Raw genomic sequence first — 11,683 nt, forward strand, 5'->3', positions numbered from 1 at the left:
TATAGTAATATATAATACTGATATTGTACTATGCTAATAATATAATATATTGCATGTATATATATGTTGTAAGCCGCTCTGAGTCCCCTTCTGGGTGAGAAGCGCGGCATAGAAATGCCGTAAATAAATAAAGAAAAAAAATAAACCTTCAAGTCAGCAGCTCAGCCAGCACAATGGTATAGTACAATATAGTAATATATAATACTGGTATTGTACTATGCTAATAATATAATATATTGTATGTGTGTTGTGAGACGAGGGAGAGAGACTATTTCCTCTTTAAAAACCTCTTTACTGCGTTATACTGATTCAGTTTCTTTTATATTGGCTGGGACTTTCTGTATGCTGTTAAACCTTTGTACTTTATATCACAGGCAATGAAACACTCTTGTGTATAACAAAGTAACATGGTTTATTTATAACTTCTGGCTCCCTTGCTTGTGGTTACATTTGTGTTTTGTTGCAATCTTGAGGCTTACAGTCAGTATCATTTGCTTGGTTAACTTTTCTGAATAACTATCATGTTTCACATTCACAAACATGTTACTTGCTTTACACACACTTGGCTGAATTATATTCTGAACTGAGGCAACACTAGCCTTCTTTATGTTCCTTAAAAACTCGAGGTCTATTTAACTAACTGCTTCTCTATATCAGAAGTCTTTAACACATCTTCATAACTGCTTATTTCTATCAGGCAGCATATAAATGTCATAAACAAATAAATAAAATTTCTCTTCTCTCCTCTCTCTAACCCTATAGGGTTTGACTCGAGTGAAGAATGCCAGCGATGCCGTCGGGGTGATCATGAAAGAGCTGAAGCGGCAATGCCCTCAAGGGCCTTTCCGCCTTTTAGTGGCCGTGGATGGAGTCAATTCTCTTTGGGGACAGACGACGCTGAAGAAACAGGACAAGAGCGAAGTATGGGGCCCTGCAGTGTGTGTGGGGAGAGCATATGGCCCGCTCCTCTAGTGTTGGTTGCCATGCATCTTTAGTTCTGTGCCAGAAGTTCTTTGAAAATGAGTATACATAAGCCCTGTAGTGCCATTTAGAATTTGGAATGATCATTCCAGAGAGCTCTCAAGTGGCTTTCCGTTCTTGCCCAAACACAGTTGCAGGTCTGCTTGCTTTCAATAGTAAAACAGCATTCCTCACCTTCAAATAATTCTCTGGCCATTGCCATCCTGATATTGCATGACCTATTTAGCATATTCTCAAAGGGGAGAATCATAATTAATATGTAGAGTGCTTTTTAGCATTGTTATTGGGTTGTTGTAGGTTTTTTCGGGCTATATGGCCATGGTCTAGAGGCATTCTCTCCTGACGTTTCGCCTGCATCTATGGCAAGCATCCTCAGAGGTAGTGAGGTCTGTTGGAACTAGGAAAAAGTGGTTTATATATCTGTGGAATGACAAGGGTGAGACAAAGGACTCTTGTCTGCTGGAGCTAGGTGTGAATGTTTCAACTGATCACCTTGATTAGTATTTGATTGCCTGGCAGTGCCTGGAACAAACTTTTGTTATTACTCCTTCCTTCTCTCTTTCCTTCTTTCCTTCCCTCCCTCTTTCTCTCCTTCTTTCCCTCCTTCCTTTGCTCCCTTTCCTTCCTTCCCTTTCCTTCTTTCCTTCCTTCTTTTTCTTTTCCTTCTTTTTCTCCTTTCTTCCTTCTCTACCTTTTTCCTTCCTTCCTTCTCTCTTTCCTTACTCCCCCCCTTTTCTTTCCCTCCCTCTTTCTCTCCTTCCTTCCTTCTCTCTTTCCTTTTTTCCTTCCCTCCCTCTTTCTCTCCTTCTTTCCCTCCTTCCTTCGCTCCCTTTCCTTCCTTCCCTTCTTTCCTTCCCCCTTTTTCTTTTCCTTCTTCTTTTTCTACTTTCTTCCTTCTGTACCTTTTTCCTTCCTTCCTTCCTTCCTTCCTTCCTTCCTTCCTTCCTTTCCTTCCTTCCTTCCTCCCTCCCTTCCTTCCTTCCTTCCTTCCTTCTCTCTTTCTTTCATTCTTTCTTTCTTTCCTTCTTTCTCCCTCCTCCTTTTTTCTGTATTGTCATTTAGGTTTTTGGTTTTTTAAGTCCTTTCCACTGTTTATTTGGGGGGGGGGGGTGGTATGAGTGATGGCCACTCGTTGGCCTGATAGGTGTATTTGTGTCCAAATTTGGTGTCCATTCGTCCAGTCGTTTTTGAGTTATGTTAATCCTACAAACAAACCTTACATTTTTATTTATATAGATGATTCTATCAAGGTCCTTGATGCTAGTATAGGAGCTTCTCTTTTGGCATGGGGAGAATGGAAATATAGCATAACCACAGCTTCTGTTTTTCTTTTTAGGTAGTCGTAGAGGAATTGACGCTGGTCCACAACTTGAGGAAGATGCTGGCCAATGACTGGGTGAGGAGGTTGGAGATTCATAACTTTTCCTAACCAAGCTAATGCCAATGCATCCTTAAAATGAACTATTTGAGGGACTTGACCAACCCATTTAAATCAGTGTTTCTTAACCTGGGGGTCGCGAGGGGGTTTCAGAGGGTCACTAAAGACCAGCAGAAAATAGGTTTTTCTGTTGGTCATTGGGGTTCTGTGTGGGAAGTTTGGCCCAATTCTGTCGTTGGTGGCATTCAGAATGCTCTTTGATTGTAGGTGAACTATAAATCCCAGCAACTACAACCCGCAAATGTCAAGGTCTATTTTCCCCAAACTCCACCAGTGTTCACATTTGGGCATATCGAGGATTCGTGCCAAGTTTGGTCCAGATCCATCATTGTTTGAGTCCACAGTGCTCTCTGGATGTAGGTGAACTACAATGTCCAAACTCAAAGTCAATGCCCACCAAACCCTTCCAGTATTTTATGTTGGTCATGGGAGTTCTGTGTGCCAAAATTGGTTCAATTCCATCGTTGGTGGCGTTCAGAATGCTCTTTGATTGTAGGTGAACTATAAATCCCTTGCAACTACAACCCGCAAATGTCAAGATTCTATTTTCCCCAAACTCCACCAGTGTTCACATTTGGGCATATTGAGGATTCGTGCCAAGGTTGGTCCAGATCCATCATTGTTTGAGTCCACAGTGCTCTCTGAATATAGGTGAACTACAACGTCCAGACTCAGAGTCAATGCCTATCAAACCCTTCCAGTATTTTCTGTTGGTCATGGGAGTTCTGTGTGCCAAGTTTGGTTCAATTCCATCGTTGGTGGCATTCAGAATGCTCTTTGATTGAAGGTGAACTATAAATCCCATATCCCTGTTTTTAATTTCCTTCTCAAAGAGAGGAGGGATGACGATGATCTAATTTCCCCGGGGAGTGAATTCCACAGGCGGGGGGCCACCACCAAGAAGGCCCTGTACCTCGTCTAGTTTGTGACAAGGGTGGGGCCGAGATCTTAAATTCCTAGGCGGGATGTAGAAGGAGATACGTTCGGATAGGTACGCTGGGCCGGAGCCATTTATAGGTCAAGACCAGCACTTTGAATTGTGCTTGGAACTGGATCGGCAGCCAGTGGAACTGACATAGCAGAGGGGTGGTATGCTCCCTGCATGACGCTCCGGTGAGTAGTCTAGCTGCTGCCCGTTGGACTAGTTGAAGTTTCCGAACAGTCTTCAAAGGCAACCCCACATAGAGCGTGTTGCAGTAATCTATTCGGGATGTAACAAGAGCGTAGACCACTGTGGCCACATCTGACTTCGCAAGGTATGGGGTGTGGGGTATTTGTTCCAAATTTGGTCCAGTGAATGAAAACACATCCTTGCATATTTACATGACAGTAGCAAAATTACGTTTATGAAGTCGCAACGAAAATAATGTTATGGTTGTGGGTCACCACAACGTGAGGAAGGTTGAGAAACACTGCTCTAGCATAAGGAAAGAGTTGCTCTGCAATTGTCTCCGTGTCTGATGGCTGAAGCATTCCAAGAAAACAGTGATGGAACTGTTTATTTCGTTACGTTATGTATATATTATTTTGATGGTATTTTGCTTCTTTGTATTTTATTTTGCTGTATTTGTATGAAATTTTGGTCTTGGCCTCATGTTAACTGCCCCGAGTCCCCTTTGGGGAGATGGTGGCGAGGTATAAATAAAGTTTATTATTATTTATTATTATTTTGATGCACAGAACAGAGGGAATTTTCTCTCTGATATGCCATTCTCTTTGTATTTCCAGACTGGAGGAGCCATTGTGACCACCCTCAGCCAAACAGGCTCTATCTTGAAGCCCCGCAAGGCGTACTTACCTCACGAATTACTAGGAAAGGTGAGCCTGAAGTTAAGGTGCAGGTATTATTATTATTATTATTATTATTATTATTACATTACCACAAAATAATAATAAGTGCAATAAAAGCCCCAAGCTTCCATTTCAACATAAATGAATGTGTCTTCCAAGATGCAAGCTTTCTTCTCCTTGGATTTCTTTAAGAGCATCCCAGTCCCTGCATGTTTCCAATTTCCTATTCCTGGGCTGCAATTCCCAGCAATCCTCCAGATAGATAGTTTAGATGGAGATAGGTAGGTAGATAGATGAATTGTTCAGGAGGACTGCTGGGAATTGCAATCCAAGAATAGGTAGAGAAGGAAGAAAAGGGAGAAATGGGAAGGGAAAGAAAAGGGGGGAGGAAGAAAAGAGGAAGAGAAGGAAGGAAGGAGAGAAGGAAAGAAAAAAAAGGAAGGAATTGAAGAGGGGAAAGGAGGAGAGAAAGAGGAAGGCTGGCCACAGCATCGCGTGGCGGGTACAAGAAAAATGTCTATGACGTTCGTTCACCGTAACTCTTTCTATTCATTCCTGCTCTCTCAGAAGGGTTTCGATGCCCTGGATCCCTTCGTCCCGATTCAGGTCCACAACTACACAGACCGGGAATTTGAGAGCTGCTACCAGTACTACTTGGAACAGAAGTGGCTTCAGCATGAGAAAGGTGAGAGCAGTCAAGAAGTAGTATATACACTGTGTTGTCAAAATCTTTCACTGGGTTGCTGTGAGTTTTCCGGGCTGTCTGACCATGTTCCAGAAGCATTCCCTTCTGACGTTTCACCTACATCTATGGCAGTCACCCTCAGAGATTGTAATGTCTGTTGAAAACTAGGCAAATGAGGTTTGTGGAGTGTCCAGGGTGGGAGAAAGAACTATCTGTTGGAGGTAAGTGTGAATGTTGTAATTGACCACCTTGATTACCCAGGGAGAGCGCAGATGAGCTCCCTCTGTCAGCTCCAGCTCCCCATGGGAGGACATGAGATAAGCCTCCCATAATCATAGAATCAAAGAGTTGGAAGAGACCTCATGGGCCATCCAGTCCAACCCCCTGCCAAGAAGCAGGAATATTGCATTCAAATCACCCCTGACAGATGGCCATCCAGCCTCTGTTTAAAAGTTGCCAAAGAAGGAGCCTCCACCACACTCCAGGGCAGAGAGTTCCACTGCTGAACGGCTCTCACAGGAAGTTCTTCCTCGTGTTCAGGTGGGATCTCCACTCTTGTAGTTTGAAGCCATTGTTCCGTGTCCTAATCTCCATGGAAGCAGTAAACAAGCTTGCTCCCTCCTCCCTGTGGCTTCCTCTCACATATTTATACATGGCTATCATATCTCCTCTCAGCCTTCTCTTCTTCAGGCTAAACATGCCCAGCTCCTTAAGCCGCTCCTCATAGGGCTTTGTCTCCAGACCCTTGATCATTTTAGTCGCCCTCTTCTGGACACATTCCAGCTTGTCAATATCTCTCTTGAATTGTGGTGCCCAGAATTGGACACAATATTCCAGGTGTGGTCTAACCAAAGCGGAATAGAGCATGGGGAGCAGGACTTCCCTAGATCTAGACACTAGGCTGCTATTGATGCAGGCAAAAATCCCATTGGCTTTTTTGCCACCACATCACGTTGGCTCATGTTTAACATAAGGATGGTAAAACATCAAAACATCTGGGCGTCCCCTGGGCAACATCCTTGCAGATGGCCAATTCTCTCACACCAGAAGTGACTTGCAGTTTCTCAAGTCGATCCTGACACAAGGGGAAAAAACCCTTGATTAGCATTGAATGGACTTCCAGCTTCAAAGCCTGGCTGTTTGCTGCCTGGGGGAATCCTCTGTTGGGAGGTGTTAGCTGGCCCTCATTCCCCCAGGCAGGAAGCAGACAGGTTTTGAAACTGCAAGGCCATTCAGTGTTAATCACGGTGACTGAACAAAGGATTCCCCCAGGCAGGAAGTAGCCAGGCCTTGAAACTGCAAGGCCATTCAGTGCTAATCAAGGTGATTAATTGCAACAGTCACACTTGCCTCAAGCAGGCAAGAGTTCTTTCTCCCACCCTGGACATCATTCCACAGATACATAAACCTCACTTGTCTAGTTTCCAACAACCCTCACAATCTCTGTCTCCATAGATGTGGGTGAAGCTTCAGGAGAGAATGCTTCTGAAACATGGCCATACAGCCTGCAAAACTCACCGCAACCCAGTATATGCACTGCTTATGTATCTATAGCCAGTCATTCTGTACTCTTCATCATACCTTCCTATTTCCCTTCCTTTTAAAAAAATATTGTGACCTCAGCAAGTACCAACGAAGGCCGGATGGAGCTCCGTTTCCTCACTGGATGCAATCCTGGACAGTTTGACCGGATCAGCTCTCACTTGTGATTTTGTGCCCTATTTCATCATGACTGCAAAACACAAACGGATTTCTCCCAATTAAAGACAACATCACCACTTTAGCAGGATGTCTCTGGATTTATTCAAGGGGATATTAAAGTGGGAGGGAGACTGGTGCAAGGCGGATGGATGGCCCTCGGAGTCTCTGGTTGGGCGAGTAAACATTAGAAACCTCCACCTATAGAATGAACAATTACACTATGTAAGACGATTTTTGTTCCTGGGTTATAAATGTCATTTCTTAATTGGTTCTATCACAGACATGGGCGAACTTCGGCCCTCCAGCTGTTTTGGACTTCAACTCCCACAATTCCTAACAGCCTCAGGCCCTTTCCTTTTCCCCCTCAGCCGCTTAACTGTTGATCATGGGGAATCTGTGTACCAAATTTGATCCAGGTCCATCATTTGTGTGGGTTGTAGTGGTCTGTGGAAGTTGGAGCCTAATCCCATAATCCGTGGACTTACTTACTTACTTAGGCAATCCCTCGTTGGCCGAGTAGGATAGTCTTCCAGGATCAGTATTCTGGTGGGTCCGTAAGTGACTGTGGAGCCCTATTCTTGATCTGCATCTTCTCCCACAGTGAGGGCATTGGTTTCCAGGTGGAAGGCGGTCCTGGTCGGGGTTGGCTTGATGCACCTTCCTCTTGGCACATTTCTCTCTTTCACCCTCCATTCATGCCTCTTCAAATTCTGCAGCACTGCAGGTCACAGCTGACCTCCAACTGGAGCGCTCAAGGGCCAGGGCTTCCCAGTTCTCAGTGTCTATGCCAGAGTTTTTAAAGTTGGCTTGGAGCCCATCTTTCAATCTCTTTTCCTGCCCACCAATGTTCGGTTTTCCGTTCTTGAGTTTGGAGTAGAGCAACTGCTTTGGGAGACGGTAGTCAGGCATCCGGACGTGGCCGGTCCAGTGGAGTTGATGGCGGAGGACCATCGCTTCAATGCTGGTGGTCTTTGCTTCTTCCAGCACACTGACATTTGTCCGCCTGTCTTCCCAAGAGGATTTTCCGGGGCAATACTGATGGAATTGTTCCAGAAGTTGCATGTGACATCTGTAGACAGTACACGTCTCGCAGGCGTATAGCAGGGTTCGGAGGACAACAGCTTTATAAATAAGCACCTTGGTATCCCTACGGATGTCCCGGTCCTCAAACATTCTCTGCTTCATTCGGAAAAATGCTGTCCCATCATCCATGGACTATCCTCCCCCAAATTGCACCGGGACTTACAGTAGGTCAAGGGGGGGTCTGTGTGCCAAGGATGATCCAGGTCCATCGTTCATGGGGGTTGCAGTGGTCTCTAGAAGTGAGTGAAGGTACTGCAAATCCCATCATCCATGGTAATTTTGGTCGAGATCCATCGTTGCTTGGATTCTCTGGAAGTAGAACTACGACTCCTATAAATGAAGGTCAGTTCCCTCCAAACCTGGTAATTGGGGTTCTGTGTGCCAATTGTGGTCCAGGTCCATTGTTGGTAGGGGTCAGGGGGCTCTGTCTTGATGCAGCGCGAACTACAACTTCCAGCAAGTGAAGTCAGTCCCCCAACCCCCTACAGTATGTTTAGTTGCTGATCCATGGCTCTGTTTGCTGTGTGCCAAAGGAAAGGGTTAAGGGTGAGGCATTGGGTAGGGTCATGCAAATCGAGAGAGAAAGGAACACTGGGATGTGGTGCTCACTTCGCAGACACAGTCACTTTGATCCATTCTGGCCTGAACTCCATGTTAACGGCAGTCTCTGTGGATGTAACACGAGCACCTGCTTATCCGATTTTGATGGATTCACTTCAGTTGGTGAAACCCGAGGATGTAGTGGTCTGTGGAAGTTGGAGCCTAATCCCATAATCCGTGGACTTACTTACTTACTTAGGCGATCCCAGTCCCAGCCAAAACCAAGGTTACAACATCTGTGATAGAACTTCAGTATGCTGATGACGTTGTCTGTGCGCATTCAGAAGAAGATCTGCAAGCCACTCTAAACACCTTTGCAGAAGCATACGAGAAGCTCGGCCTGTCATTGAACATTGAAAAAACCAAGGTGCTGCTCCAGCAGACACCAGCCAACCCCTCTCCAATGCCAGCGATACAGCTTAATGGTGTAACATTTGAAAATGCTGATCATTGGCAACTACCTTGGCAGCCACCTCTCCACCAAAGTCAACATCGACACCGAAATACAACACCACCTGAGCTCTGCGAGTGCAGAATTTTTCCGAATGAAGCAGAGAGTGTTAGAGGACTGGGACATCCGTATGGATACCAAGGTGCTTGTTTATAGAGCTATTGTCCTCCCAACCCTGCTATATGCCTGCGAAACGTGGGCTGTCTACAGACGTCACATGGAACTCCTGGAACGATTCCATCAGCGCCGCCTCCGGAAAATCCTGCAAATTTCTTGGGAAGACAGATGGACAAACGTCAGCGTGCTGGAAGAAGCAAAGACCACCAGCATTGAAGCGATGGTCCTCCGCCATCAACTCTGCTGGACCGGTCACGTTGTCTGGATGCCCGACCACCGTCTCCTAAAGCAGTTGCTCTACTCCGAACTCAAGAACGGAAAACGGAATGTTGGTGGACAGGAAAAGAGATTGAAAGATGGGCTCAAAGCCAACCTTTAAAACTCTGGCATAGACACTGAGAACTGGGAAGCCCTGGCCCTTGAGCGCCCCAGGTGGAGGTCAGCTGTGACCAGCAGTGCTGCAGAATTTGAAGAGGCACGAATGGAGGGCGAAAGGGAGAAATGTGCCATTTATTTATTTATCGTGTCACCCGTAACCAGAATATTGTATTACATTTCTAACAGAACAAAACAAACAAACAGATAAAAAAAACAATACACAAATTTTGCAAACTTGGTAGCTGATTAAATGTCCTTTGAGCAGTATCTGGCCACTTGGAATGCCTCTGGTGTTGCTGCAAGAAGGTCCTCCATCGTGCATGTGGCAGGGCTCAGGTTGCATTGCAGCAGGTGGTCAGTGGTTTGCTCTTCTCCACACTCGCATGTCGTGGATTCCACTTTGTAGCCCCATTTCTGAAGGGTGGCTCTGCATCTCGTGGTGCCAGAGCGCAGTCTGTTCAGCGCCTTCCTCGTGTGCCCAGGAGGGAGTCTCTCATCTGGTATTGATATCAAGCTGCTTTTGTGGAGGGTCTTCCCAGTAAGGGAGATCCCTGAGGACCATGCCAAAAGGGTCCTTAAAAACCTTGGTGAAGCCAGGCGAAACCAATTTCAGCGATTAAAAATATTAAAAATAATAATACTTCACCAAAGTGGAAGAAGTTCCAAGCAATCGAGGTGTTTTATTAGCGATTCAGCTGAGATCGGATGCATTGCAGGGATCATTCCACCACAAGCATAAAGCTAGGCATGTTACAAGCATTTTTATAGATGAAAATTCAAAGGAAAAGGTTTCAAAATTCCCGCCCGCCCCCTTGCCGGCCAGCTTTTTTTCTGATTGGCTGATGGCCGAACAGCTGGGAGGAGGCTTGGCAGCCCGTCCCGCTTCCGAGCCAATCAGCGCGCTTCTCCGCCTCTAGAGGGCCAATCAGCGCATTCCTCTCGCTCCTAGAAATGGACGAATCAGGAGAGGGGAGGCGGGACAATCTCAAAACAATGAGGAAATGATGGGATTACAGATAGCTGGCCGGCCGGAATATGAAGTATTGTCCTTGGCTGGCAGAATGTGAGGGTAGCAAACAAAGATTTCCTGTTCCTGATGGGCTTTTGGGGGGAGAATCAACAAGATCGGGCTTCGGACCTCAAAGGATCAACGTTGCCCTTTGCGATTTCTTAATTATTTTCTTTTCCAAAATCCCATGGAATTACTTATCTGGCTAGCCGGCTCGGAAGACGAGACAAGGGTTGGTGACTATTGTGTTGTGTAGGTGAATCAATCAACAATCTGGGTTTCGAGGGAGATAGGAATCTTCCTCGAGCCTAGCAGCAGTTTCTGATCACTTTGTGGGGCAAAAGTCAAAAAGAAAGATGGAAAACAGAATACAATTCATACAGCATTATTTTAGACAGGATCATACAAAAAGAATCCCCTTACCACCCCACATCTTCATTTTTATTAAAATGTGAAGCTTTTATTTAAAAGAGAAAAAAGGAAACTAGAAATCCCATGCCCCAGCAGAAGGTTTGTGGAAACGGGGGCGGCAAGTGGCCAAAATCATGCAGCAAAGAGTCCCTTTTTAACAGGCAGAAGCCAACAGATGGGTGCTGAGTTGAAAAGAGCACCAAAGTCCATCACTCGGTCCTTGGAAACTACAGCTCCCGCAAAGGGCAGAAGTCCCAAGATCCAGCCATTTCCCAAAAAGCCTCGTGGGGTCCTTGTTGTTAGTGCCTTGGCAATGTGACCAAGACTTAACCCTTGTTGTGTAGTCTGGTGCCCTTGCCCTTTGCAGAACTATGTCACTATCCCTTATTTTTTTGGGGGGGGGTGTGTGCTTGACATCAGTATCACCCACGGATTGAGGTGCTGGGTTTGAGCCTGCCACTTTTGAACTCTCGCTTGCTGAGGTGTTCCAGCGAGTGTCTCTGTAGATCTAAGAAAACTATTTCTTGATTTAAGTCGTTGACATGCTGGCTGATACCCAAAGAAGGGATGAGCTGGAGATGTCTCTGCCTTGGTCGTTTCACTCTTGGCTGCTACATCCCGGCGGATGTCAGGTGGTGCAATACCGGCTAAGCAGTGCAATTTCTACAGTGGTGTGGGGCGCAGACACCCCGTGATAATGCGGCATGTCTCATTAAGAGCCACATCCACTGTTTTAGCGTGGTGAGATGTGTTCCACACTACACATGCATACTCTGCAGCAGAGTAGCATAGCGCAAGGGCAGATGTCTTCACTGTGTCTGGTTGTGATCCCCAGGTTGTGCCAGTCAGCTTTCGTATGATATTGTTTCTAGCACCCACTTTTTGCTTGATGCTCAGGCAGTGCTTCTTGTAGGTTAGAGCTCGGTCCAGAGTGACTCCCAGGTATTTGGGTGTGCTGCAATGCTCCAGTGGGATTCCTTCTCACAGAAACAGATTTTTTTCTGAAACTCCTTGCCTTTCTCCATTATGTAGCATTTG

The 11,683-nt window shown here is 45.8% G+C and overlaps 1 protein-coding gene across 2 annotated transcripts in view; it reads left to right on the forward strand.

Moving 5' to 3' along the window:
• DAP3 (death associated protein 3) overlaps positions 1-6,678 on the forward strand; it is a 30,678-nt gene extending 24,000 nt beyond the window's left edge. For both annotated transcript variants that reach the window (XM_060758155.2, XM_060758154.2), the window contains exons 9-13: positions 763-921; positions 2,318-2,377; positions 4,148-4,237; positions 4,778-4,895; positions 6,519-6,678. In XM_060758155.2, the coding sequence (XP_060614138.2) occupies positions 763-921; positions 2,318-2,377; positions 4,148-4,237; positions 4,778-4,895; positions 6,519-6,604 (513 nt within the window). In that variant the 3' untranslated portion in view covers positions 6,605-6,678. The remainder of the gene's footprint in view (positions 1-762; positions 922-2,317; positions 2,378-4,147; positions 4,238-4,777; positions 4,896-6,518) is intronic.
• Positions 6,679-11,683: the final 5,005 nt, after the last annotated feature.

This window comes from Anolis sagrei, chromosome 12 (assembly GCF_037176765.1).
Source record: "Anolis sagrei isolate rAnoSag1 chromosome 12, rAnoSag1.mat, whole genome shotgun sequence".
Taxonomy (NCBI): Eukaryota; Metazoa; Chordata; class Lepidosauria; order Squamata; family Dactyloidae; genus Anolis; species Anolis sagrei.